The sequence below is a fragment of the Equus przewalskii genome, chromosome 11 (genome assembly GCF_037783145.1).
Source record: "Equus przewalskii isolate Varuska chromosome 11, EquPr2, whole genome shotgun sequence".
Lineage (NCBI taxonomy): Eukaryota > Metazoa > Chordata > Mammalia > Perissodactyla > Equidae > Equus > Equus przewalskii.
Window position 1 is genome coordinate 28353144 of NC_091841.1, and position 27089 is coordinate 28380232.

The 27089-nt window shown below is 61.9% G+C and overlaps 3 protein-coding genes across 12 annotated transcripts; all 3 read left to right on the plus strand.

Annotated features, from left to right (window-relative positions):
• Positions 1-268: 268 nt before the first annotated feature.
• On the plus strand, positions 269-6364 carry TBC1D10C (TBC1 domain family member 10C). 5 transcript variants are annotated; one of them, XM_008533749.2, is made up of 10 exons: positions 269-381; positions 652-824; positions 1546-1645; positions 1876-1983; positions 2070-2176; positions 2373-2487; positions 3184-3249; positions 3374-3563; positions 5244-5398; positions 5700-6364. In XM_008533749.2, exons 2-10 carry the CDS (start codon positions 673-675, stop codon positions 6045-6047), a joined length of 1341 nt encoding a protein of 446 aa, XP_008531971.1. In that variant the 5' UTR covers positions 269-381; positions 652-672; the 3' UTR covers positions 6048-6364. The 5 variants fall into 5 exon arrangements, with proteins under 5 accessions (XP_008531971.1, XP_008531962.1, XP_070420430.1 ...); XM_008533740.2 differs by having other exon boundaries at positions 300-399; XM_070564329.1 differs by having other exon boundaries at positions 317-399; positions 558-824.
• Positions 6365-11152: 4788 nt separating this feature from the next.
• Positions 11153-20241, plus strand: CARNS1 (carnosine synthase 1). Of its 6 annotated transcripts, none has more exons than XM_070565604.1 (11): positions 11222-11287; positions 11735-11761; positions 12146-12215; positions 13075-13348; positions 14063-14152; positions 14401-14888; positions 15124-15298; positions 15390-15475; positions 16145-16376; positions 16479-16759; positions 18014-20241. In XM_070565604.1, the coding sequence occupies exons 3-11, from the start codon at positions 12207-12209 to the stop codon at positions 19238-19240; spliced, it is 2862 nt and encodes a 953-aa protein (XP_070421705.1). In that variant the 5' UTR covers positions 11222-11287; positions 11735-11761; positions 12146-12206; the 3' UTR covers positions 19241-20241. The 6 variants fall into 6 exon arrangements, with proteins under 6 accessions (XP_070421708.1, XP_070421705.1, XP_070421710.1 ...); XM_070565606.1 differs by lacking the exon at positions 11222-11287 and adding an exon at positions 11480-11512; XM_070565607.1 differs by lacking the exon at positions 12146-12215 and having other exon boundaries at positions 11153-11287.
• Positions 20242-20357: 116 nt separating this feature from the next.
• RPS6KB2 (ribosomal protein S6 kinase B2) lies at positions 20358-27009 on the plus strand. The gene is made up of 15 exons (XM_008533773.2): positions 20358-21548; positions 21898-21938; positions 22025-22145; positions 22431-22499; positions 23017-23164; positions 24211-24268; positions 24373-24473; positions 24558-24648; positions 24733-24823; positions 24946-25053; positions 25639-25701; positions 25824-25901; positions 25990-26097; positions 26200-26312; positions 26580-27009. Exons 1-15 carry the CDS (start codon positions 21471-21473, stop codon positions 26761-26763), a joined length of 1452 nt encoding a protein of 483 aa, XP_008531995.2. The 5' UTR covers positions 20358-21470; the 3' UTR covers positions 26764-27009.
• Positions 27010-27089: the final 80 nt, after the last annotated feature.

The following is a 27089-nucleotide window of genomic DNA, read 5'->3' on the forward strand; positions in this document are numbered from 1 at the left end:
ATTATTATTTTTTTATAAGCCCCATCATAATCTGCATCGTGTGCTTGTTAAAAGCATTACTTTGTAAAGAATAAACATTAAATAAACCGTAATTCTTATAGGAACCCCGAATTGGGTGTTTTACATGCCAGTAACCTCAAAACTGGAGATGACCTGGTCTGTCTGGCTCTTGCAGACCTTGGCCTCATCTACCCCCCTAGCACAGGAACCCAAGCCTGCAGCCACCGAGCCCACGGGGAGGGTGGGAGGAGCCCATGGCCCAGGGGCACTGGGCAGGCCGGAAGAGCCTCGGGGAGGAAGGGGGGGACACCCCCCCACACTTGGGAGGGGCCCCCCAGTGGGTTGCTGAAGCTGCGGCTGTGGAGGAAGTGAGAGGAGGAGGTGAGGTGCAACTGGGAGGTAAGCTGGGCTGGTGGGGACGGGGGCTGGGCCAGGGGCTACTTCCTGTACGGAGGCCTGGCCTCTCTGCCACTTTGGGGCCTAGCCCCCCCCAGTAGAAGAGAGAACAGAAGGAGCTTGGTGAAATACCCTGAAACCTCCCCCCTCTGACCCTACAGCCAGGCCCTCAGGCTGGGGACCAGCTGGATGGGAGCTCAGGCCCAAGGCCGGCCAGGAGCTGCCTCTCACACTGGCTCTCCCCACGTCTTGCAGCCTGTGGCATCGGGGGGCACCATGGCCCAGGCCCTGGGGGAGGACCTCGTGCAGCCTTGCGAGCTGCAGGATGACTCCAGTTCTTTGGGGTCTGACTCAGAGCTGAGTGGGCCCGGCCCATATCGCCAGGCTGATCGCTATGGCTTCATTGGGGGCAGCTCGGCAGAGCCAGGGTAAGTGGGGCAGGAATGGGGGTGGTGGGGTACTGGGATTGAGGATGGGGTCTGAGGGCTGAATTCTAGAGTGAGGCCCAACCTCAAGAGTCCTGGGGCCTAGGGACTCAGCCAGTGCCACCCCTCCTCAGGCTCCAGGTGGAATCCCAAGGCTGGCAGGGCTAGGGGTAGGCTGTCCCTGTATATCTCTTTTACCCCCAACCTCTGAAGGTTTGCACCCACCCTTAGGGCTGACCCTTCCCCTTTTAATCTCTGGCCCAGGAATCACAGATCCAAATCATAAAACCTCTTCTCCCACATTCACCCGTTCCCAATATACAGACAGAAAAACAAGTCCAGAGACAGATAGGAACTTGCCCAAGTTCACACAGCAGATCAGAGCCAGAACCAGACTCAAACTCAGGACTCCTGGCTTCTAGTCCAGGGCTCTGTCCACCCAGCTTCCCCTGTGAGCTGTCTGTGTCCCTATCCTGGGGGACAGCCAACTAGACCCTCCCCCAACACACACCTACACCCCCTCTTTCCGCCCGCACTGGAACCACTTTCTTTCCTGTCCCCATGACAACCACTGGCAACTCCTGGGTGACAGGTCACCTCCAGGGCTCCCCAGAGATCTCCAGGGCCAGGACCTGGACTCACCCAGGTAGCGTGCAGGATGGCAGATATGGGCTCTAGGTAACGGCTGCCCAGCACCTGCATGTCTGTGCCGTGTGCCCCCCAGACCGGGTCACCCTCCTGCAGACCTCATCCGCCAGCGGGAGATGAAGTGGGTGGAGATGACCTCTCACTGGGAGAAAACCATGTCTCGGCGCTACAAGAAGGTGAGGGGACAGTGGTCCCACCCAGGCTTCCTTGGCTCATTTCCCTTTGCCTCTGCCCACGCCCTGGCAAAATTCACCCATCCTGTGTCCCGCACCTCCTGCTTTTTCTCCCTACCACCCAAAGTGCCCCCCAACCCCTGCCCAATGACAAGTTGTGCTTGGGGCCTGCCGACAGGAGCAGGGGAGGCTAGCCTGGCTGGCCTAACGGGGCCCCTTGGCCTCGCCCACAGGTAAAGATGCAGTGCCGGAAAGGCATCCCCTCGGCCCTGCGGGCCCGGTGCTGGCCCCTGTTGTGCGGGGCCCATGTGTGTCAGAAGAACAGCCCTGGCACCTATCAGGTAAGGGGGTTGGCAGGGGTCCTGCCTCCCTTCCCAGAGCCCCTCATCACTCTGAGCCCTCATAGTCATCTTCTGCCCACCCACAGGAGCTGGCTGAGGCCCCTGGAGACCCACAGTGGATGGAGACCATAGGCAGGGACTTGCACCGCCAGTTCCCTCTGCATGAGATGTTTGTGTCACCCCAGGGTCATGGGTACGAAGCCAGTGATGCCCAGGGCCCCCCAGCCCCACAACCCCCAGGCGCTTCGGCCCAGTCTCCTACCCCACTTTATATCCTTGCATCTTGGGGGACCCAGCGAGGCCCAGGGGGCTGAGGCCTGGGCAGACGCTGCAAGAGGGTGGGAAGGGATGCCCAGAGGACTGGCCCCTAATGGGGTCTTCTGGCACAGGCAGCAGGGGCTCCTGCAAGTACTCAAGGCCTACACCCTGTATCGGCCTGAACAGGGCTACTGCCAGGCCCAGGGCCCTGTGGCTGCCGTGCTGCTCATGCATCTGCCCCCAGAGGTGAGTGCCCTTGACCCTGCTCCAGGGACCTGAGACCCTGAACCCTCAGCCCCAGTGGGACCCAGTGATCCATGACACCCAACCCCAGGGACTCTGACTTCAGGGACCCAAGACTCTTGATCCCCCAATCCTAGTGACCTAATAATCCTATGTCCTGGACCCATGACCTCCAACCCCAGGAACTCTGGCGTCAGGGACCCGGGATCTTGACTCCCAGATCCTGTCCTAGTGACTCGGGGCCTCATGACCACCAACCTCAGTGACCTTCACACCCAATGACCCTGACACTGGGAACCTGGGACCCTTGACCCCGACCCTTACCCCAGTGGTCCAGGAGTCTGGCGTTCTCACCTTGACCTCATAACTCCTGATTCTGAACCCTGTGATCCCTGACCCCAATAACCCCAGGGACCCAGGATTTGAACTTCGAGACCCTCCTAACCCTTGGCCAGTGAGCCCCAACCCTGTGACCCTCAAATTCAGCACCCAGAGCCCTGTGACTTCCAACCCCTTAAACCCATCCATCTGGGTGGGGGAGGCTTTTGGTAACCGCTCCCCCACACTAAGTGCATGCTCCTGGCTCCAGAGTCACCCCAGATGGTGTCTAGGTCCTCTCCTGCACCCCTTTCCCCTGCCCTGCAGTCCCCTCCATGGTCCCCTCTGTGTGGGCACTCACGGCCTGCGCCCTGCCCCCAGGAGGCCTTCTGGTGCCTGGTACAGATCTGCGAGGTCTACGTCCCCGGCTACTACGGGCCCCACATGGTGAGAGGCTGGGATGCGGCCAGAGGGTACAGGGGGAGGGGCTGGGCAGGCGGGTGGCGGCCTGGGGACCCAGGGGACAGAGGCTGGGCTTTGGGAGTGGAGGTGCTGATGGGTGTGGCCGCAGGAGGCCGTGCAGCTGGACGCCGAGGTGTTCATGGCCCTGCTGCGGCGGCTGCTCCCGCGCGTGCACAAGCACCTGCAGCAGGTGGGCGTCGGGCCCCTGCTCTACCTGCCCGAGTGGTTCCTGTGCCTCTTCGCCCGCTCCCTGCCCTTCCCCACAGTGCTGCGTGTCTGGGACGCCTTCCTCAGCGAGGGTGAGTGGGGTGGCTGGCTGGGCGGGTGGCGGTAAGGGGCGCGGTGCCCAGGGCTGGGAGCCTTGGGGTGCGAGGTGCTCACCAAGTAAGCACGTCAGTTCTGCTCTGCCCCGCCTACCACTGTCAATCCTGGCCCTGGGTCTGGGTGCGCCAAGGGTGATGGCGCCCTGCCCAGCTCCGGGGAGACAGCCCAGCCCCTGGCCGCACATCACCACGGTAGTGAATGGTGGCTCCTGCCCGCTGTGATGAGACACCACAGGGAGGGCAGGCTCTGCGTGGGGCTGGGCTGGGTCTGGGGAGGCTCCCCCTGAGGCAGATGGAGCAGGAGCTGGGGAGACCACAGCAATGGAGGGGCTCAGCGACTGGGCACAGTGGGAGCATGGCCCACAGGTGAGCCCTCGCTGGTAGCAGGCACTGCTCTGGACACTGGGGGCCACCTGAGTGAGCGAGACCTACATTCCGCTGGGGGTGGGGATAGGAGGTAACCAAATTAACAAGATATTTATAGATTTCCATAAGTGCCACGAAGAAAATAAAACAGGGGACGTGACAGAGTGTTAGTGGAGTGGCGGGAGGACGTGCTGTTTTTAAAGATGCTCCGGCTGCTCCACGGAGGAGGCAAATGGGCAGGGGCAGTGTGGAGGGTGGGAGGCCAGGAAGGACACTGTCCACAGGGTCCAGACTGCAGATGACATGGCGTGGGAGGTGCGTGGAGAGAGGTATAGTCAGAGAGGTGGACGCCAGGGCCAGGCCGAGAGTGGGGGCGAGTCGGGGCAGAGCTGAGCTAGACTCTGGGTCTTTGGAGCCCCGGCTCGGTAACCCCATCAGTAACCCGCCTGCATTCTGTCCACGTGGGATGCTGGCGGTTGCACCTAAAAAATGGTAGATATCAATCACTAGATTTATTGAGTACCTGCTATGTGCCCAGCTAGCTCCAGGCCCAGCCCACTGGGAAAGGACCACGGACTGGCTTAGAGCTCTGACCATGAGCGTCCAAGTCGCCATCTACGCGTCACCTTCCCTCCAGCCTCAGACCTCGAGGGCGGGGCAGGGCAGGGCCCAGTCAGTGTGGCTAAGCCATCTTTGCCCTCTCCACCGCGGACAGCACTGCTCCAGGCTCCCGTTCATAATCATGGTGACATTCGTAGTTGCTATTGGCCCTTTACAAGTCACAGTTGTCACTAGACCTCACTGGTCCCCTAACTACTCTTCTCAGCTGATCTGAGGCTGTCAGGAAGGGATTCTGAGGCTCTGGGAATGGCCCAAGGTCACACCCACGTGCGTGTGTGTTCGTGAGTGTGTGCACGTGTGCACCATGCTCTTGGCTTAGGGGTGGGGAGCTCTGTCTAGAATCAGACAGTCACAGATGTGACCTGGAAAGGCCTTCAGGCACCCCTGGCCCTTCCGTGTGGAACGAGGAGCTGAAGCCCAGGGACAAGGCTTGGTGTGAGGTTGGCAGTAGCGCCTGGCTCCTGCAGGCCACTCTGCCCAGGAGTGTCTGCGCCTGCTGAGACTTACTCACCGGTGCCCCCACATTGCGACCCCACTCTCAGTCGTTGCTCCTGGCCTGAGTCAAGGCTGCAGAGCAGCAGGAGGGCAGAGGCTGGCTGTGGGCAGGTTCAGGTGTGGAAGTGGGGAGGGGCAGGGCTGGTCCCCCACTGAATGAGCCCCTGCCTGCAGGTGTGAAGGTGCTGTTCCGTGTGGGGCTGACGCTGGTGCGCCTGGCGCTGGGCACCGCAGAACAGCGCCTGGCCTGCCCGGGGCTCCTGGAGACACTCGGTGCCCTGCGAACCATCCCCCCAGCCCAGCTGCAGGAGGAGGCCTTCATGTCCCAGGTCAGTGCCCTTTGCCTGCCCTCTGCAATGGGCCAGCCCCTGCTGCACAGCTGGGGAAACTGAGTCCCAGAGTGGGAAGTCAGACTGAGAACCGGCGTTCAGTTCCCTGTCCTCTGAGCAGAGAGAATGTGAAAACCCCAGGCCTCCAGTGGCTTTCTATGACTCCCTTAGCGAGGCTGTCTGTCAGCCCCTCAGCCCTCAGCCACTTCCTGGGGCTGTCTGCTGCCCGCCCTCGTCAGGACCTCATGGTTTCCTGCCCTCCCCCGGTCCAGGCAAACTCAGTACCAACCGCTCCCCACAGGTGCACAGCGTGGCCCTGTCCGAGCACGACCTGCAGCGGCAGATCAGAGCCCAGCTCGCCCAGCTGCCCGAGTCGGCGTCCGGGCCACCCCCACGGCCACAGGCCCGCCTGCCCGGGGCTCAAGCCATCTTTGAGGCCCAGCAGCTGGCAGGGGCGCGGGGAGGCACCAGGCCTGAGGTGCCCCGAATCGTGGTGCAGCCCCCAGAGGAGCCCAGGCCGCCCCGGCGCAAACCCCAGACCCGAGGCAAGACTTTCCATGGGCTCCTGACTCGGTCCCGGGGCCCCCCTATCGAAGGCCCCTCCAGGTCTCATCGAGGCTCCACTTCCTTCCTGGACACCCGATTCTGAAGGTCCTGCTTCTGAAGGGACCGTGGACTCAGTGTCCCCCAGCCCCAATTGCCTGAAGGGCTGATGCCAGCCTCACAAATGGGCACTGCACTTTAAGGCTGGGATTTGGTGACTCGGCTCCCCTCGCACGGACTGTATCAGGCACAGGGATGAAGGAAGGGGTAGGATTTGGGGGACCCAGGCCCGCCATCTGCCCACGGAGCTGTCCTGGAGCCTGGGCACTTGCAAGCATCAAGCTGGCGCTAAGGGTTGTTGGCCGGGCTAGGGGACCCCAAAGGGCTCCTGGGAGGCCTGGAATAAAGTCTGACTGAGCAGAAGCCTGGATGGAGTTGGATCAAATGCCTTCCACCCCCAAACCCGAGACCAGAGGCCCCTTCCTCTCCCGCCCTCACCCCCACAGCCCCACCTCTCCTGGTCCAGCCCTGGTTCCCACAGGACACCCGAGGCTGCCCATTGGCTGCTGGCAGGTGTTTACCAGCAACAGGAACCAGTGGTGAGCTGCCTTGCCCAACCTCTTGGGGGCAGGTAAGGCTCCCGCACCTGTAGGAGGAGGGCCCCCCAGGTGGATGCTGGCCCTAGAAGTGGGATTCTATCCCCTGTTCTGCCCCCTGCGCCACTGGTTCGGGACACCCAGGGGTGGGTAGACTCTAATCCAAGTCCGCCCTCCACCCATGGTCCTGGTCCTGTCCACAGAGAGAGCCAGCGAGAACAAAGGCCTAGTGTGCCAAGACAAAGGAGAAAGGTCCCACTGGCCCTTGCCCTCTCCCTGAGCCCGGCTGCACCCCCTTGGGACTGCCACCATGGAAACCCCCTCCCACACTCTCTAATTGCCCCCATGGGTGCCTGGGGTGCCTGGGACGTGAGCCATCGCCAGGAGAACGGGGCTGGTTCCATGCTGGCTTGTGTCCCTGCAGTGCCCGTTCCCGGTGTCCTGCCTCCCTGAGCATCCTCCCCCGAAGAGTGGAGGGTAGGGGGCACGGCAGGATTCGGGGGTGCCGGGAGAAAGTTTCTGAAGTCGCACTTAAATGGTGGAGTGTTCAGTCTGCCCATCCCAATGGCTGTGCTGGAACATGGGCGTGGCCACCCGTCAGACCACTGATTCAGAATGGCCTAGTGACAGAGCCACCGGGTGCAAGAATACACTCACTCTACGTATGTTCTTGTGGCACTTACTCTGTGACTGGCCAGGCCCTGGGTCCAGGGAAGACCATCCCACTCCCCAGGAGCCTGGAGGAGGGAATCATGGGGTTCCAGACCCAGATCCACTGTCTCCCGGGGGGAAACTGAGGCTCAGCAGGGGAGGGAACTTGGCCAAGGCCTCGCTGCCAATGGCAGACCCAAGGTTTACCCCTGCCCCACATCGGCAGCCATGAACCTGCCACCCACCACTGGGAACCCACCTTGGTCTGTCTCCTGGGGTGCTCTCTCTCCTGTTCCCGCCCACTCCCCCCAGCCCTGCCCCAGCCTGGGTCCCAGCCCCTCTGAGTGTGGGGCAGCCGGGGGGGGGGGGGGGGGGGGGGCCCTGTGAGTTAAAGAGAGCTTGCCGAGCCCTCCCTCTCCCCTCCCCTCCCCCCTGGGGTCCCTGCAGCTTAATAATGACCCACTCACCTGGAGTTCACAGACCCCTTTCTCAGAGCCCCTCCCCACCCCACACCCCCTCTCTCTGCAGGTGGCAGTGACAGCCTCATTAGAGCAAGGGGAAATGGCCAGCTTGAGTACCGGGGTCCAAGATCACAGCGAGGGGCAGAGCCGCTGAGCACAGATCTCTGTGCCTTCTCGACAATGTCTTAGCCTTTGAGGGGCATCTAAGGAATCCCAGGCGCCGTGTGGGGCAGGGGGTGATGGGACACACCTGCAGGGAGCTTAGGGAGTCCGCCCATCATCAGCCAGCCACCTACAGGGCCCGAGCTGAGCTGAGGGCTCAGACCAGAAAAGCAGCTCTCCTCGTACTGACGCTTTTCTACACACCGCTGTCTCCACAGGGCTGCGCTAACCCCTCCAGGCATGTGCAGCCCTGCGTGGTAGAGGGGAAGTGACCACTCAGCCAGGTACCTTTGTGCAGTGAGCAACCTGCACAACCATACTCAGTGAACCTGGCAACCCCAGCTCCCTACAAACTTACCTGGAAATGGGGCTCAGAGAAGGCAAGCCATGTACCTGAGAGCACTCAGCGTGCAGAAGCTGAAGCTGGGATGGCTCCCAGGGATGTGTATCGGGCTGGGTCAAAGTGGAAGGGCAAATGGCTTCCTGCCTTGGTGTGGGGTGGGGAGGGCCCATGGTCTCCATCCTGCAGTGCTACCCACCCCAGAGGATCCCCCCATCCACACACTGTCCAGAGGCCAGACTTGGACTCCCTGCAAAGTCCCTGCATGAGAAAGTCCCCGTCACTTCCTCTGAGCCTCGGTTTTCTCCTACAGAGAATGGGATAATAATTGCTCCCCCCACCCCAGCCCCAAGAGCGCTCGTCAGTCTCATTGTTGTGATGATGATTGTCCAGTCCAGCTGAGCAGCAGCGGAGACCTTGCCTCTCCTCACCCCACCCCTACCTGGCTCAGCTCAGCCTCCAGTGAGCTCGAGGCCCTCCTGGTAGGGACAGAGCAGAAATGCCCTGCGAGGCTGCTTGCCCCAAAGTCCCAGGGCCCTGGGCCTGAGCTGCAGTTGCCCAACCCTGATTTTCCTCCCTGCATCCACAAGGCAAATGCCATTACAGCCGGGGCCCAGCTGGGATGGTCTGGGACCGGGCACAGAACCACACTGCTGTCTGTGCATGTATGCACGCACTCTGGCAAAGGGAAGAGCCCAGCTCCGCCTCTCACCAGCTGTGTGACCTTGGTCAAGTCATGCCACCTCTCTGAGCCTCACTTTCCTCATCTGTAAAAGGCAGAGAATCATAACTGCGACCTCACAGTTAAGTGAGATACAGCATGTAAAAGCCCTCACCCAGCGCCTGGGACAAGGTCAAGAAGTCCTTGCTGACCCTGCTAGGGAGTGCTCACCTCCCACCTGGTGCCCCTGCAGCCGAGCCTGGGCTAAAGGATGCATTGTAATCCCCACCTGAGGACGAGAAAATTGAGCCCACAGAGGCTGCATAGCTTGTGTTAAAACAGGACAACAGGCCCCGAATGGAGTCGCTTATGCTAAGGCCCAAGTCACCACACTGAGAGCTAACTTAGTTACAGTTTCGGCTCTCCCAGAAACGGAATCTTAGAGCAGTAAGTCAGGAATCACCCGGTCAGCACCGGTCAGGTGATCCGCCTGAGAGACCCCTGACACCCCCTAAAAGGAAGGGACCTCGCCATCACCAGCCCGCTTTGTTACCAGGATAACTTCCTTGTTCCTGCCTCCTTCCTGGCAAAGTCTTGCATTTTGCACAGCTCCTTGGAGCTCCTTTCTACCTGCCAGATGCGATGCTGTCCGATGCATGAATCGTTGAATAAAGCCAACAAGATCTTTAAAATCTACTCAGTTGAATTTCGGGTTTTACCCTTAAGTGTCAAAGCTCATGCTCTTTGATGCCATCGGTGCCCGGCCTCTGTCCCACCAGTGGGCTCACACTGAAGCGTGGGCTACCCGCGTAGAAAGAGAAGGGACCTTCTAGGGTGGCCGCCCCTCGTTCCAGGAGGCTCTCAGGGACAGCTGGGGGGCTCTAGGCAGAGGGTCTGAGTTCAGGGTGTGAGGTGGAGGAACTGTGACAACATCCTACATGTGTTGGGCGCAGGCCCCTATGTTAATCCTCACCACAGCCCTGTGAGGTGGGCACCCGCCCCATTTTGGGCAGGAGAAAAGAGAGCTTCAGACCAGAAAGGGGAGGTGCCCGGGTCCCACAGCTGGAGCTAGGATCAGAACTCGCCTGGTGTGACACACTCCGGGAGAGGGTGTGAGTCTGGGCGTGTTTCTTGGGGTGAATCTGTGTCTGTGGGAGCCAGCCCTGTGGCCAAATGGTTAAGTTCCCACGCTCCGCTTCGGCAGGCCAGGGTTTCACCGGTTTGGATCCTGGGCGCAGACATGGCACCGCTCATCAGGCCACGCTGAGACGGCGTCCCACATGCCACAACTAGAAGGACCCACAACTAAAAATACACAACTATGTACCAGAGGGCTTAGGGGAGAAGAAGGGAAAAAAAAAAAGATTGACAACAGATGTTAGCTCAGGTGCCAATCTTTAAAAAAAATAATAAAATAAAATAATAATAAAAAATAATTAAAAAAAATTGTGGCTGCAAGCCAGGTCTCTTGGGGTGTGTGCTTCTGTGAATGCTTGGGGGGGTGCACCTGGGTGTAAGGATGTGTGTCTGGAGGAGACTGTAGGTATCGCTGCAGGTGTCCAGCTGACCTGGGGGTTGATGGGCAGGGCACATCCTGTAGACACCCCCTTTCCCGTGCTCTCACCCACTGAACCCCCCCAGGCTGGCCACTCCCTTCCCTCTTGGCCCCCTGCAGGCAGAGGGCACCCCAGGGAACTGGGACTGCCCTTGTGGGGCTCTTCCTGAGTGGTTACTACTCTAGTAGGGGCTGGGAGAGGTGAGGAAGGGACCCGCGGATGTACAGGGACCCCTGCCTGAGAGCGCCTGTCTGGGAGAGCCTGCCCTGGGGCAGAGAGCTCGTGGCTGGGACAGGCAGCCGCGGGGCTGGGAGTGCCTGAGAGCTCAGGACTCCATCCAAGGGCAGGGCTCTCCGCTGGCTGTGTGCCCCAGCCCTCTCCTGGCCACTCCACCCCCAAGGGCGGGCCCTAGTACCAGTCTGTGCACCCTCCAGCTCTCCCCGCCCTTCCCCTCCTCTCTCCCTCTCTCCCCATTCTCTCTCTCTTCCATTACGGGACTTTCTCTATCTCTCCGTCCCCGTCCCCATCTCTGTCTTCTCTTTACCACAACAGCCCTATGTCTGTGACCCTCTTAGACCCTCCCTGACCATTGGTACCTAGTCTTCTGTTTCCCGTAGTCTGTGTCTCTGAAGATCCCTGTCTGTCCCTCTGGCTGGCTCTCCCTGGCTGTACCGCGGGTCCTGGGATGGGTTGCGAGTGTTTTGGTGGGAGGTGCGGGGCGGGTCCCCGGCACAAATAGCCTGCCCTCCCCCCCGCCCCCCGCCCCCCGCCCCCCGCGCCGCCCCCGCCAGGCACTGGGCATGCCCCTGGCGCTTCTATATAAAGTGGCACCGCCTTAGTCCCGAGCCGTGCCACCGCCGCCGCCCTGCCCTGGCCCGTCCGCCGCCCGCGAGCCCCACCGAGCAGCTGCCGCCGCCAGGTACCCCGGCTCCTGCCCGCGCCCCCGGGGAGAGCCAGGGAGGGGGGCTGCGGGGGCAGGGGCCGCGGGGACGGGGACCTTGAGCGCCCGCGCCCCCCAGCAGGACCCGCGACGCTACCCGCCCCCTGCCAAGCGCGCGAGGACCCGGCGTGCCCCCCCACCCCCACCTCCGTTGGAACGGTCAAGTGCCGGCACCCCGGGGCTGCCCAGTACAACCCGGGATGTGTGAGCTCGGGGTGCAGGAGCCATGGGGTCCGGCGGGCAGGAATTCCTCTGGCTACTTGGGGTGGGGGTGGGGCAGCCTTGGACACCTCCTGGCAGGGACAGGACAGAGGCACCAAGGCGGCCACCTCTTGGCCCCAAGAGTCTTAGGGGCTGGGCAGTGGGGTAGAGACCTGGCGGCCCTGACTCTCTGCTTTGTCTCTGTCCCTCTGTCTCTGTCATCAGTCTCTCAGCCTCTCCACCTGTAAGATGGTGAGTCTCCTCTGGTCTCTCCCAAGCCCCTGGGCAGAGGGGGGGCCCAGGGGCAGCCTCTGGCACCCAGAAGCCTACCCCTGGGGGGTACCCTGTGCAGAAGCTCAGACCCCTGACCAGCTGCACACACGCCTCTGACTCCCCACTCTAGACAGGCAGCTATTGTGTGCCACACACTCCACCTCTCCCCCCTCAGCCCTGGGAGGTGGGCGCTGCTGGACCCCTTGGCATTCATTCATTCTGTAACACTTATTGAGCACTAGCTGTGTGCCCGGCACTATTCTGGGTTTGGGGACATGGCAGTGAGCCCACAGTCTGGGCTCTCAGGGAACTCACCTCCTAAGAGAAGGCACCCAGGCTCAGAGTTTGGCACTGCTGATCCAGGATTCCAGCCCAGGTCCGAGGCCCAGACTCTGCCCTCCTGGCCACTGCACACTGTCTCCCCATGACGGAGGTGATTCTCGTGGTCCTAGCCTCATCAGCATCCCAGGGTGGGAGAGGACAGGTGCCAGGCACCCACAAGGCCCAAGGAAGCCTCACGACTTACCCAAGGTGGCCCAGCCTGTCCCCTGGAGGACAGGCCCACCTGTGTCCCCATGTGTCTTCACCCTGAGCCTCTGAGCAGCCCCATGCGGGAGTAAGCCAGTTTGAGAGGGGCAGGGGTGTAAGATTTCATCCCAAGAAAGCATTTCCCTGACTCAGAACACGTGAAAAGAAGGTGGCCTCCACCATTTGCCTACCAATGCCTGGCACAGGGCTGGGTGCACAGTAGGTCCTCAGGGCCTACTTGGAGATGGCAATGGAAAAGATTCACCTACACATTCAGACCTCAGCAGAGCTCCATGAGGTTAGATGGGTCACCGAGGCCAGAGAGAAGTGAGCGGCCCGAGAATGAGTGCTTGGTTCATTTATTCTTCAGTCCACAGCCATTTATTGACCAGCTACAGGGGGCAGGCACTGTTTCAGGTGCCCGGGCTGCCTCGATGAACAAAACTCACAAACACCTCTGCCCCTGTGAACCAAGCTCAGGCAGACCCAGGCGTGGGATGGGGGGCAGTGGTCCAGCCAGCAGCTCGTTGCCTTCTGCCCCCACCCCCCAGGGCACTGCACACCCAGTTTACAAAGCACTCCCACCTACATGTTCCTGGTAACGGGACTTCATCCCCCAACCCAACCCCATCCTCTCCTGGTTCCTGAGACAGTACTGCCCCGAACATAACCCAAAGTTAGGCGAATGGGGGGCTTACACCCGTGGGTGACTTAATGTGCTCCTTGCCCACCCTGCCCGAGACCCACCACTTCTGCCCCCTCAGATCCACCTGGATCCACTGAGTCCCGAGTGGGACTGCCCCCTGGGCTCCAAGGACCTGGAGGAAGAGGAGTGCCCTTGGGGAGGGGGCTCTGGCCTGCCGCCCCCAGGCTGCTTCCCTGGCTCCTGGCGCCACGACGTGGGCCTGGACTGCAAGGGCTCCCCTGAGGGGGCGGAGGCCCAGGCTGGGACTGTGTACTACTATAGCCTCCTGCAGAGCTGTCTGCAGCAAGCTGGCCTTCCGGAGACCCAGGACCGCAGCCAGGTGCCCCGCACAGGTGCCCGAGGGCTCCACGGAGGGTGGCCTTCCTGGGGGGGAGGAGGGTGCTTCCCACCCCTGTCAAGGTTCATCTGAAGCCAGGGAGGCAAGGCCAGTCAGCCTCCCACGGGCAGGCACCGTTTCCGAGGGCATGTGGCACCAGTGGAAACCGAGGCTTTCCTCCCGCCCCCGGGAGATCCAGCCCAGGGATTTGCAATCCATGTTCTGTGGAGCCAAAGCTTCTCTAGAAGTGTCTTGGGAGCTGCTTAGAGGCAGCTGGCAGTTGAGACCGAAGACGCCGCCCCTGCTAACCTGTCTTTATATCAGGGGGCCACAAAAGATTTCATGTGCACAGAGGTTTCATAGCTAGAATACCTGAAAATCATAGACTTGGCCCCACTGTACAGATGGGGAAACTGAGGCCGACAGACTCCTCCGCCCACTGCACAGGGCAGAAAGCGGCAGAGCTCAGGCTAGAACCCAGGTCTCCGGTCACCCCGCCTCCAGTGCCTTCCGGACCAGCTGTAGAGAGAAGGGAGCCAGCCTCACAGGGCGGGGATGGGCAGGCAGTTTCCTCTTCCCTCCCCAGCGCCCTCTCCATCCCGTTAGGGAACATACTGGGAATGACCTGGGGGCCCAAGGGTGAGGGCAGAGCTGTGGGGGTGGGGAAAGGTGGACAGAAAGACAGCCAGAGGACCCCCTGGTGAGCTTGGTAATGTTCTCTTCCCCCCAGGCTGCCCCGGGGCCGAGGTGACCTTGTGCATTCTCGGATCCCCCAGCACCTTCCTGTCCGTGCTGCTGGAGGGTGGGGTCCAGAGCCCGGGTGAGTGTGTGCCCAAGTTCCCCACCCCCTCCTACAGAAAGGGCAACCCTGCCCTGGCCCGGCCACATCCCAAAATACCCGGCAACTCTGGCAACTGCCTGCATTCCAGCGGACCAGCTGCCATGCTCTGAGTGGGGGTGGGTTCTGGGAGCAGCTGCCCCCTGCTACCCAGGGGCCCAGGCTGGAGTTGGAGGGCATAGGGGCATTAAGCCTTCCCTGGCCAGCAACGCTCCTCCCTCTGCCCACAGGAAACATGCTCCTTTGCCTGTCCCCTGCTTGGCTGACGAAGGTGCCAGCACCCGGGCAGCCGGGTGAGGCGGCCCTGCTGGTCTCCAAGGCCGTGAGCTTCCACCCGGGGGGCCTGACATTCCTGGACGACTTTGTTCCCCCGCGCCGTGCCACCTACTTCTTGGCGGGCCTGGGGCTGGGGTCCTGCTGGGGTCGAGAGGCAGCAGAGCTTGCTCGCGACCTGACCTGCCCCACAGGAGCCTCTGCTGAGCTGGCCCGGCTGCTGGAGGACCGGCTGCTGACGAGGCGATTGCTGGCCCAGCAGGGTGGTGTGGTCGTGCCAGCTACACTGGCTTTTACCTACAAGCCACCGGTACTGCTGCGGGGAGGGGATGCCAGCCAGGGACTACGGCTGGTGGAGCTGAGTGGCAAAGAGGGCCAGGAGACGCTGGTGAAGGAGGAAGTGGGGGCCTTTCTCCTCTCCGAGGCCCTGGGTGATGCTCTGCAGGTAACAGGCTCCTGCCCCAGAGGGCTGTGCAGATGCCAGCAGGATGGGACCCATGGATGTGTACCAAGTTCTGCTGGGAAGTTGTCCCCAACTTTGAGCCCTGTGGCTGCCCCATCCCTCTGTGGCAATCCCCTGCCTTCTTACCTCAGTTTACTCATTGGCTCCTATGGTATGAGCACCCCACCCCGCAGGTACATGGGGTGGTGAGGAGGCCCCCTTCCCCTCCCTGTTGCAGGTGGCTGTGAAGCTCAGCGGCTGGCGCTGGCGGGGGCGGCAGGCGTTGCGTCTGTACCCACGAACAGAGCTGGGTACAGTGGTAGACACGGTGCTGGCGTTACTGGAGAAACTGGAGGAGGAGGAGAGTGTGCTGGTGGAGGCTGTGTGCCCACCTGCCCGGCTGCCCTTCCCAGGTGAGAGCCACCTGGGCCAGCCAGTGATGGGAGCTCGGCTCGGCCTCCTGGCTGCTCTGTGCTGGGCTCAGGCCTCACCATCTTCCCCCAGGCAGTCCCCCACCCGGCCCTGAGCTGGCTGTGCGTATCTGTGCTGTGGTGTGTCGGACACAGGGCGACAGGCCCCTGCTGAGCAAGGTGACTGTTGCCACAACCCAGCCCAGCCCCTCTGGGCTGATGAGGGCCCCTGGGCAGAGAAAGGACAAAATTTTGGGGCGAGATCTTGGTTGTCTCTGGGAGGACTCCTGGGTCTGACACTTCTTCCCTCCACTTCAACCCTTCCTGCACCCCTCCCGCATCAGGAGCCTTGCCTGGAACCCCATGCTGGGTACTGGGGCCCAAGGTTGAATCCTCTTCCCAGGTGCTCTTGCCCATAGAAGAGGCTAACTCAGGGTCCCTGATAAACCTCCAGTGCCTGGAGCCCCAGCCTCCAAGCTGGGGAGCTCAGGGAGGCTTGGGGACCCTCCTGGGTACACAACTCTGGGCCAAGCTGAGAGGGAGAGACTCGCCCCTGCCCTCAGGGAGCTCTAGGGCTGGGCACACCAGGGAGGCACAGCCCTCCTGGGCTGCAGCAGCTAGGAGCAAGCATGCTTGGAGCCCTCCCTCCCGAAGCAGAGACCCTAGCTGGGGTCTAGGCATCAGATGGACAGTGGCAGGGGAAGGTGCTTCGTGCAGCGTAAGTCACATTGGAAGACGGGGCTTCTCGAATGTCCACTGAGGGTTCTGGCCTGGATCTTGGCACGGGGGAGGCCGGTAGTCCTCGGGGAACGCCTCCTGGGCCAGCCCCCTGAGCCTCCCCTTGCCCAGGTGGTGTGCGGCGTGGGCCGTGGGGACCGGCCTCTGCGGCACCAGAGCTCCTTGCCGCTGACGCTGGAGGTGGCGCTGGCCCAGTGCGGCCTGGGCGAGGCGGCGCAGGTGGCGGTCGTGCGGCGGCGCGTCAAGGCGGCGGCCGAGGCCGCGCTGGCCGCCGTGCTGGCCCTGGAGACCGGCCTGAGCGCCGAGCAGCGCGGCGGGCGCCGGGCCCGCACTGACTTCCTCGGTGAGTGCGTGCGGCCCAGGCTGGGGGCCGGGGCCGGGGCCGGCGGGGGAGGCGAGGCCCGAGGGCGGCCCGCGCTGACCCCGCGCCCCCCGCCTGGCCCAGGCGTGGACTTCGCGCTGACGGTGGCCGGGGGCGCGCTGACCCCCGTGGCCCTGGAGCTGAACGGCTGCCTGTGTCTGGAGGCGTGCGGCGCCCTCGAGGGGCTGTGGGCCGCGCCGCGCCGGGGGCCGGCGGCCGAGGCGGCGGCGGCCGCGCCGCTCGTGGAGACGATGCTGCGGCGCTCGGCGCGCTGTCTCATGGAGGGCAGGCAGCTGCTGCTGATCGGCGCGGGCGGCGTCAGCAAGAAGTTCGTGTGGGAGGCGGCGCGCGACTACGGGCTCAAGGTGGGCGGGGCGCGAGAGCGCGGGCGGAGTGGTGGAGGCGGGGCTGGGGCGGGGCTGGGGCGGAGCCCCGGGCGCAGGGGTGCTGTGGGCTTTGGGGCGGGGCCAGCACCTCTAGGGGCGGGGTCTGCGCGGGGCTGTCCGGTTGGGGCGTGGAGCCCAGGTGTAGAGGCGGACCCGCCTCGCGGCCCAGGTTCGGCGTCTCAACTTTTGGCCCCTAGCCGAATTCTGTCCCCGCCAGGTTTAAGAGGCCCCTCGGGGAGGGCACACAGCCCTCCAGGAAGAGAGAAGCCCAGGGTAGATGGGCTGGAGGGGCGGGGGCGGCATTCAGCGCTAGTGCCAGAACCCGGGCCTTGAATGCCAGCTAAGGCTCCTGGCTCTAGCCTGCAGAGAACAGGCCCTTCGAGGTTGAGTTCCTGAGGACAGAAGGAGGGTGGTCGGGTGCAGCTTACAGATCTCGAATCAGGTTCACAACAGTAGGCTCACGTTACAGAATCTGGAGCTGTGCAGGCCGGTTAGACCTTATTCCCTCTGAACAGATAGGAAGATGGAGGCCAAAGGTCTAGGCTCTTCCTGGCCCCTGTCTACCACGGTGACCTCCTCTCCCCTCTCCCACAGTACAGCACCCGCTTTGGGTACCTCCTCCAGCCGTTCCTAAGCTTCTTCGCTCCATGCCTTGTGCATTACGTCCTCCACCTGGACTGGCTCTCTGCTCCTTTTGCTGCCAAGTGCTAGAGTGCTGACAGCCACCCCCCCCCTCCCTTTTCAGGGGTGGCCTCTGCCCTGGGTACCAGCTGCTTTGTGTCTGTGCTCCCCCAGTGGGCAGTGGGCTTGGGCGGCGTGAGGCCCCACCAGAATCCTCTGTGGGCACCTCCCAGTGTTGGAACATATTGTGTGAATGATGACCAAGACTGTGATGCCCAAAGACACCAGGCCACTGTCAAGAGCCCCAAGCCTGGTGTTTCCCACCCCCCCCCCCCCCCCCCCGCCCTTTCTCTCTTGCAGCCACCTTTCCTCTAGCTGACTCTTATTCAGCTCCCAGCTTAAGCTGGGATGCCTTCCCTCCCCTCCAGCCTGGGTTGGGTGTCCCACCTCTGCACCTTCCATTTATTCGACCACCAACAAATATTTTATGAGCACTTAGTGTTGGTGAACCTGTCTCCCCTGGGGGCCAGGACCACGTTCTAGGCCTCATCTATCTCTCTAGTGCCCAGCGCGGGCTGATCTAGGTGTGTTGCCCTCCTGTGGTTTCTGCAGCTGCACCTGGTGGAGTCGGACCCTAACCACTTTGCGTCCCAGCTGGTGCAGACCTTTATCCACTTTGACGTGACAGAGCACCGGAGGGATGAGGAGAATGCACGGTTGCTGGCGGAGCTGGTGCGGGCACGTGGCCTGCAGCTAGATGGCTGCTTCTCCTACTGGGACGATTGCCTGGTGCTCACAGCCTTGCTCTGCCAGGAGTTGGGTCTGCCCTGCAACCCCCCGGCTGCCATGCGCTTGGCCAAGCAGAAGAGCCGCACCCAGCTGCACCTGTTGCGTCGCCACGGCCCACCCTGGCCTGCACCCTCCCTCCATGCTGTGCCTTGCTGCCCGCTGGAGAGTGAGGCCGACGTGGAGCGGGCCGTCCGCCAGGTTCCCCTGCCGGGTGTCATGAAGCTGGAGTTTGGGGCAGGCGCGGTGGGCGTGCGGTTGGTGGAGGACGCACCGCAGTGCCACGAGCACTTTTCCCGGATCGCTCGCGACCTGCAGGGCGAGGCCGACCACCCTGGCATTGGGCTGGGCTGGGGCAATGCCATGCTGCTGATGGAGTTCGTTGAGGGCACTGAGCATGATGTGGACCTGGTGTTGTTTGGTGGGCGACTGCTGGCTGCCTTTGTCTCCGACAATGGCCCCACGCGGCTGCCTGGCTTCACTGAGACGGCAGCCTGCATGCCCACCGGGCTGGCACCGGAGCAGGAGGCACAGCTGGTGCAAGCAGCCTTCCGCTGTTGCCTGGGCTGCGGGCTGCTGGATGGGGTCTTCAACGTGGAGCTCAAGCTGACCAGGGCTGGGCCAAGGCTCATCGAGATCAACCCGCGCATGGGCGGCTTCTACCTGCGAGACTGGATCCTGGAGCTCTATGGTGTGGACCTGTTCCTGGCGGCTGCTATGGTGGCCTGTGGCCTGCGGCCCGCCTTGCCCACCCACCCACGTGCCCGTGGCCACCTGGTGGGTGTCATGTGTCTGGTGTCCCAGCACCTGCAGGCGCTGAGTTCCACTGCCAGCCGAGAGACCCTGCAGGGTCTTCACGACCGGGGCCTGCTGCGCTTCAATCAGCTGGAGGAGGCCCTGGTGCCCGGCGAGTACGAGGAGCCCTACTGCAGCGTGGCCTGTGCTGGGCCCAGTCCTGCTGAGGCCCGCCTCCGCCTGCTGGGCCTCTGCCAGGGCCTGGGCATCGACGGGCCTCAGTATCCTGTTGCCCACTTCCTGTCCCACTTCAAATAGCGCTGGGGCCAGGGGGCAGGGCCGAAGTGCTGGTGGGGCACTGTGCTGCCCTCTGCTCCCGGGTGCTCTCCCTGCCTCTCTTCCCATAGCCCTGCCCCAACCCTGGCCGGGCCCACTCCAAGGCCTCAGGGCTGTTCCAGAGTGGCAGGGCCATTTTGACACCAAGGACCCCTGGGCTTGAGGGCCACAGAATAAAGTATCTGGGGGGGGCTGCTGGGCCCTCTTGCCCTCCCAAAGGCCCCAGTCCAGCCCACAGCTGCCCCAGGACTCTAGCCATGGAGGAGCAACAACAGCTGCCCATACACACACATGCGCACCCAGGGAGGTGGAGTGGGCCCAAACCCACCCCAACCTCCCCACCCCTCCAGCTCTCTCTCTTTCTGCCATCTAGAAGAGGAGAGAACTGGCTGGCTCCTGGCTTTAGACAAATCCCAAGAAAACCTGAGACTAAGCCCCTGTCCTCTTACTCTCACCCCCCCCCATTTAACAAATTCCAGTCTAGTTCTTGAGCCTGCTGACACCTTTTGGCAGTGCCTACCTGCCTCATTTGGCCTGAGCAGTGGAAGCCGGTGACCTGGGGTCAGGCGTAGTCATCTCCCCTCCAGGTAGACACTATGGCCCCTTCTACAGAGGAGGAAACAGGCTCAAAGCGGAAACACCATTGCCTCGAGGTCGAGGGACAAGCTGCAAGGGCCAGCTTTCTGCTTTTATTGAGTCTTACATGCCCACTCAGCTTCTAGGACCCGCTCACCTCCCTGCCCTCCTTCCTTCATATGTGGCCCGGAGACATGTGAACACCCCCTTCCCCTGCATCTTGCATCTTCTCCAAGCTTCAGTGTTTTGGGCTCTGGCACACCTAACTAGCATTGGCAGAGGAGAGTGTACTCTCCCTTCCCGATTCAGGGAGGCTGCTTAAAGAACTCCCGCCACTTCACAGCACAGGAGCTGTGGACAGCTCCACAAGCATCCCTCATACAATAAAGGCTTATGGACTAGTGAAATGTCTGGAGTCTGGCACAGATTCTTGTGACTTAGACAACATCTCTCAGGCTCAGCTAGGTGGAGTGTGAGGAAGGGAGGAGGGAGAGGTGGCTAGGGGACCCCTGTAGCATCTGGAGCTAAGGATAAACCGCCACAATGGCCAGATCTTTGGGCTGACCTTTAGTGGGGGCCTGCCAAGGGCACCCACACCATCACCCAAAACTGAGGGTCTCCTGAGGGTGGAATTACAACCAGAGGGCCACGTCCAACCAGATAACCCTCCTCCCCCAGCCTGGAGACCCCCTGAGTTCTGTCCATCTGAGTTCATATCTAGCCTCCACTGTCCAACTGGAATCACCTCCAGACAGCCTCCGGCAATCAGGACTCATCCAAGGCCCGGTCTGGCCCAAATTCACCCCCACAGAGCCCCATCCAACAAGAACCCATGCCCAAATCTAAAGTCACAGTCAGGTTTGGGGTGTTCCTTCATTCATTCTTTCAGTGGAGTTTTATTAAGTGCCTGTTCTGTACCAGGTAGCCGAATTACTAAATGTGCTTAAACCGGCAATGGAGAAAACGCAGCACAAGCCCATATTTACGGATGGATCAATGAGATCCAAACCCTTTGTGGCAGGAGCCTGGCAACATCCAGTTTACCCTGTCATCCAGTAAACGCTCTGACCTGCAGGGTCCTCGAGGCTGGAGGCACCTTAGGGAGACCCTGATGCAGCCGCCTCTCTTTCAGCGGCGAACAGAAAGGAGACGCAAGCTGCCTCTCGTCACCCAGCCAGCCTGGCAGCGCAAGGCTCCACTAGGAATTACATTTACGCTCACACCTGCATGCGCTTCTGTGCCCCATCCAAATTCAAACTCTCCCCAGAGCCAAGGTAGGCGCCTTCCAGGCCAACCTCTGTCCGGTGCCGCCCCTGGGGAGCTGTCCTGGGAAGACAGGGTCCCGTGAAGAGGGTTCCGCAGGCTTTGGCATCCCCACACTCTGAATCTACAATTCCCGCGAGGCCCTGCGGCGGACGCCATCTTTTCTCCCCGGCAGGCTAAGCAACCTGCTCGTGGGGCGTGGTGGGGGGGCGGGGATCGGGCGGCGGGGGACGGGGGGGGGGGAGAAAGCCTTTTGCGTCATCGGGCGCGCGGGGCCGCAGTCGCGGAATGACAACGTACAGGGTCCGGCTCCGGGCTGTCAGTCAGAGCGCGGCCCGGTGCGGGCCGAGGGGCCCGCGGGGCCAGCGCCGCCATGGCGGCCGTGTTTGACCTGGACCTGGAGACAGAGGAAGGCAGCGAGGGCGAGGGCGAGCCAGAGTTCAGCCCCGCGGTGAGTGGTCCACCCGGGCGCGGCTCGATCCCGGAGCCGATCCCATCGCCCAAACGATGGGATCCCCCCGCCTCCCCCCACCCAGAGTAGGCTCCGCTCCTGCAGACCGCGATCTTTCCCAGATCCTGGTCCTATTAAGCTCTGACCCTACCCTACCCCGACCTGTCTTCCAGGATCCCAACCCTTCCCCTGATTCTCCCTTTACTGCCCTCCGCCTCTCCTCCCCAGTCTCGGTCCATCACCTGACAGCTCCGGTGCCTGACCCTCTCTTCTCCTGGACCAAGCAGTCTAGCTTAGGGGGGAGGGATCCTGGCACCTCTCTTGGCTCTTACCCCTCGGTTTCTCACAGGACGTGTGTCCCCTTGCCGAGTTGAGGGCGGCTGGCCTGGAGTGAGTGAGGGTCGTGTTGGGAGAGGAGGGGATGGGCTGGGGAAGGGGACCCGGGCCTTGCCCCCAATAACTTCTTGTGTCCATAGGCCTGTAGGACACTATGAGGAGGTGGAGCTGACTGAGACCAGTGTGAACCTGGGCCCTGAGCGCATTGGGCCCCACTGCTTTGAGCTGCTGCGTGTGCTGGGCAAGGGGGGCTATGGCAAGGTACTGGCTCTCTCTCCTTCCTCACTGGCCTGCAGCCTCAGTCTTGCTGCAGCAAAGGGTTCTCAGAACAAATTAGATTGTAAGTCAGTAGAGCCTCTGATAGACATCAGACTAGACACGTAAAGGAGGGAGGGGCAAATCCTCTCAGAGTCAGACCTGAAATCTTTACTGCCCCGCCCTTGGGTGGGCCTAGGCCTCCTGGTCCCAATGCCAGAGCTGCAGGGTGGGGCTTTTTGACGATAGAAGGTGGAGAGGGAAGTTGATCCTGTCTCCCCTGCCCCACAGGTGTTCCAGGTGCGAAAGGTGCAGGGCACCAACTCGGGCAAAATATATGCCATGAAAGTCCTGAGGAAGGTGAGTCATTCATTCAACCAACAAATCCTTACTGAGTGGCTGCCATTCTCAATGCCCTTCGCCAGGCTTTGGGAAGACGGCAGGGAACCTGACGGAGGAGACGGTCCCCGTCTTTGCATTCACTGGTTTATCGTCAATTGTGATTATATTGTTTTGCAGTAATTCTCAACCATGGGCAGTTTTGCCTCCCAGGGGACATTTGGCAATTTCTGCATACGTTTTTGAGTCACGACTAGAGAGGGGTGGTGCTGGCATCCAGTGGGTCGAGGCCAGGGATGCTGCTAAATATCCTCCGGTGCACAGGGCAGTCCCCTACAACAGAGAATTATCTACCTGAAATGCCGTTAGTGCCGAGGTTGAGGAACACTGTGCTGGAGGATAAAGCAGGATGATTGCTGCTTGCAGGCAGCAGAGTTATGGAGAAATATGGAGGGACAGGGGCTGGCAGAAGAGTAATGGCTGGAGGGACTGAAGGCGCCCTGGGTGCTCAACTTCTGACCGATCCCTGTCTCTCCAGGCCAAAATTGTGCGCAACGCCAAGGACACGGCACACACGCGGGCTGAGCGGAACATTCTAGAGTCAGTGAAGCACCCCTTCATTGTGGAATTGGCCTATGCCTTCCAGACTGGTGGCAAACTCTACCTCATCCTTGAGTGCCTCAGTGGTATGAGTGCAGGCCCAGCAGGGGTGTGGGCAGGGCCCGGGAACCAGCACAGGGAGCCCTGGAAGTCTGGGGGAAGCCCGGGGAGACGGGGTGTGTAGAATGGCCAGGGGGCCCCCACACCCGTCCATCCATCCATCTGTTCGTCCCTTCATTCATTCATTCATTCATTCAGCAAACATCTGTCCAGCACCTATTGTGTCCCTCACCTGTGTTGGGGGTGGATGGGAGCATTGGGAGTTTGTATACAAGTCCAGAGGGTTGTTTTGTCCATTGCCACTACTCCTTCATGTCCTGTTCCTCTCTCCCGTGTGCCTGCATCCAGTCAGGTCCCAAGTCCAGTTGGTTCATTCTCTGCAGTGTCCTCAATCCTCTCCTCTTGGGGCAGGTGGGGGCGGGGGACACACTGTTGGGGAGGCCTCCAGCTCACCCTCTTCCTAGTATCTCCTCTACTAACTCCCAGGGTCATCGCCTCAGAGTACGGATTGTCCCCAACACTCAGAATTCCATGGCTCCCTGTAACTGCCCAGAGAAAGCCTGGCCTCCTTGGCCTGGTGTCCCCTGTTCATCATGAAGCAGTCCGGGCTTGCTTCTCCCAGCTGCCCCATCTGTACCTGACGAGCCCCTGAGCTTCATTCCCTGCACTCCATCTCAGCACCCCCTTTAAGGCTTGTTCTCCCCTCACCTCGGGATTAATTTTGTCCCCCTCTCTCTCCTCTGTGAGATGTCTTGGGTTAAGCTCTTGGAGCTGCTGCCTCCATCTGGTGTGTTAGAGCAGCCACGTGCATGTCTGTCTCCCCAGTAGACTGAGCGTCCCAAGGGCGATGGCTGGGTCTCTTCATCTCTGTGTCCCCAGCTTCGCCTAGCACAGGGCCGGGCACCGAGTAGGCGTCGGTAGATGTTTGCTGATTGAATTGAATCCCCACGGCAGCTCTGTGAGGCAGGTAGGGCGGGAATGACGAGCCCCACTCTCCCCGAGAAGAAACCAAGACTCAGAGAACAAAGGAGCTTGGGCCCGGCACACAGCTGCTGACGTGTTTGTGTCGCAGGCGGTGAGCTCTTCACACATCTGGAACGAGAGGGCATCTTCCTGGAAGACACGGCCTGGTAGGTGTTCCTTCCTGCCTCTCTCCTGAGGGGCTCCCGGGATCCCTCCCCCAAAGGCCTGGCTCCACCCCTGTCCTTGCTGTCACTCTGTCCTGTCCTTGCAGTTTCTACCTGGCAGAGATCACGCTGGCCCTGGGCCATCTCCACTCCCAAGGCATCATCTACCGGGACCTCAAGCCGGAGAACATCATGCTTAACAGCCAGGGTGCGCATGTGTCGGTCAGAATCTGTGGGGAGGGATGGGGAGCCCCGTGGCATCCTTCCAACCCCCTCCAACATTCTTCCTCAGGCCACATCAAATTGACGGACTTCGGACTCTGCAAGGAGTCGATTCATGAGGGCGCCGTCACCCACACCTTCTGTGGCACCATTGAGTACATGTAAGTGGCAGCTGGCTGGGCCCAGGGGTCAGGAGGACAGCCAGGAAGGGCCTGGCTTGACTGACAGTTCCACCTGGCCCCCAGGGCCCCTGAGATTCTGGTGCGCAGTGGTCACAACCGGGCGGTGGACTGGTGGAGCCTGGGGGCCCTGATGTACGACATGCTCACTGGATCGGCAAGTCCAGCTTCCTTGGGAGGATGGGAGTGAGGGCGGGAGGAGGGCCCCCTCCCGGGGCAGGGGCAAGGCCCACCCAGTGGGAGGCCCACAAGGGTCCTCTCATCCTCTGCCTTCTCTAGCCACCCTTCACTGCGGAGAACCGAAAGAAAACCATGGACAAGATCATCAAAGGGAAGCTGGCACTGCCCCCCTACCTCACCCCGGATGCCCGGGACCTTGTCAAAAAGGTGGGCTCCCTCTCCCTCCTGTCCCTGGTCTGGCCCCCGCCCCCCCCCATCGCTTCTCCCAGGCCCTGCACGGGTTCCTGAGTCTCCCTAGGCCGTGGGGATCCGGAGCCATCCCTGCCTGTGCGCTGGGCCTTTGGGATGCAGGAGCACTGGCTTTGGGGTCCAAGATGCTGAGCTTGGGCCTTAGTTCTGATGCAGACCAGCTGCTGACCCTGGACAGGTCCCTCTTCCAAGTCCTGATCAGCAGAATGTTCAGGATGAGCTCGCTGCTCTCCCATCAAAGAGGCAATCAACGGGGGTAAACATGGGGGGTAGGTGCCCCGTCCAGATTTGCAGTCGGATCCCTACTAAGGTGCTCCCCGGGGCGATACTGGCGGCCGGGCACCTTTGTGAAGGCTTCCTGGAGAAGGGGCCACTGGACCAAACCTTGGAAGTCCTGAGGGCGTCAGTAGGTGGAGACTACGCTCCAGAGGCCTCCTCCCCGACACCCTATCTCACCTCTCCACACCCAGCCAGCCCCTGGGAACAGGGCGCACATGAGCAGGACCTCTCCCCAGACTCTCCCCCTCTGCCCTTGTCCTGCAGTTTCTGAAGCGGAATCCCAGCCAGCGGATCGGGGGTGGCCCAGGGGACGCTGCCGATGTGCAGGTGGGCCTGCGACCACCATGAGTGGGCAGGGGTGCAGGGGGCAGGGCCTTAGGGCAGAGGGAGCTACCAAGGGAGCCAAGGAGGGTGAAATGTTGGCATGTTGGGGGGCACCCTACCCACAGAGGCACCCGTTCTTCCGGCACATCAATTGGGACGACCTCCTGGCCCGCCGCGTGGACCCCCCTTTCAGGCCCTGTCTGGTGAGTGGAGATCGCGTTGGCCCTGTGGCGAGTGGAGGACTCCCGTCTTGACGCCCCCTGACCCCTCCCCTCGCGGGTCTGCCCACAGCAGTCAGAGGAGGACGTGAGCCAGTTTGACACCCACTTCACGCGGCAGACGCCAGTGGACAGTCCCGACGACACGGCCCTCAGTGAGAGCGCCAATCAGGCCTTCCTGGTGAGGTCCTGGGGGCCCTGAGGGTTATGGGGACATGGGTGGGGATGGTGGCTAAAGACACCCGGACACGGAGCATCGCCCAGCCCTGCCTCTGCCCCCCAGGGCTTCACGTATGTGGCGCCCTCCGTCCTGGACAGCATCAAGGAGGGCTTCTCCTTCCAGCCTAAGCTACGCTCCCCCAGACGCCTCAACAGCAGCCCCCGGACCCCCATCAGGTACCCCAGGGCAGAGGGGAGCGTGGAGCTGGGGGCAGGGGGCTCCGGTGGTCCTAACTTCGGTTCTGCTGTCAACCCCAGGGCTGCCTCAGCCGAGTCTCTTAACCAGTGTTAACCTCCGTTTCCCCATCAACCATGGGGACCTCTCGTGGCAGGGGCTGCCTGGATGGGCACTTGACCTCACAGCCCAGGCACCCAGGCAGGTGGGGAAGTCGGCCCCCTGCCCCGGGGCCAGGAGGCACTGACTCCGCTTGGTTTCCCCTGCAGCCCTCTGAAGTTCTCGCCTTTTGAGGGATTCCGGCCCAGCCCCGGCCCACCAGAGCCCATGGAGCCCCCGCTACCTCCTCTCCTGCCGCCACCACCGCCACCCTCGAGCACTGCCCCCCTCCCCATCCGCCCCCCCTCAGGGACCAAGAAGTCCAAGAGGGGCCGTGGGCGCCCTGGGCGCTAGGTGGACGGGTGGGGATGAGGGCAGCTGTTGCAGCCCCTCCCTGCAGGCCGCGAGGGCAGCGGGACCCTGGGCCGGTTCCAGAGGCCTGGGGTGTGTCTAGGGGGCAGGAGTGAGTGTGATTGTCTCTGGTGGGGGTGGCTGTGCCCCTGAATCATGAACGTGAAGGGTTGCAGGCTACGGCTGCCGGTGGAGGGCCTCCCGCAGCTGAGTGTTGCCCTTGGGGAATTAAAGTACTGAATCATGGCACTGACCTGCCTCTTTTTGGGACTTCTGGAGGTGGGAGTGGGTGGGGTCGTGTCAGGAGGAGCTCCTGCTTGGGGATGGGG

Coding starts and splice junctions, on each gene's coding strand:
- TBC1D10C (XM_070564329.1), top strand. CDS start 586: ATGGGAGCTCAGGCCCAAGGCCGGCCAGGAGCTGCCTCTCACACTGGC. Junction 1,646..1,875: donor TGTCTCGGCGCTACAAGAAG/GTGAGGGGACAG, acceptor CCTCGCCCACAG/GTAAAGATGCAGTGCCGGAA. Junction 2,177..2,372: donor GTGTCACCCCAGGGTCATGG/GTACGAAGCCAG, acceptor CTTCTGGCACAG/GCAGCAGGGGCTCCTGCAAG.
- CARNS1 (XM_070565604.1), top strand. Junction 14,889..15,123: donor CCCTGGGTGATGCTCTGCAG/GTAACAGGCTCC, acceptor TCCCTGTTGCAG/GTGGCTGTGAAGCTCAGCGG. Junction 16,377..16,478: donor GGCCCGCACTGACTTCCTCG/GTGAGTGCGTGC, acceptor CGCCTGGCCCAG/GCGTGGACTTCGCGCTGACG.
- RPS6KB2 (XM_008533773.2), top strand. CDS start 21,471: ATGGCGGCCGTGTTTGACCTGGACCTGGAGACAGAGGAAGGCAGCGAG. Junction 24,824..24,945: donor ACGACATGCTCACTGGATCG/GCAAGTCCAGCT, acceptor TGCCTTCTCTAG/CCACCCTTCACTGCGGAGAA. Junction 25,902..25,989: donor CCCCTTTCAGGCCCTGTCTG/GTGAGTGGAGAT, acceptor GTCTGCCCACAG/CAGTCAGAGGAGGACGTGAG.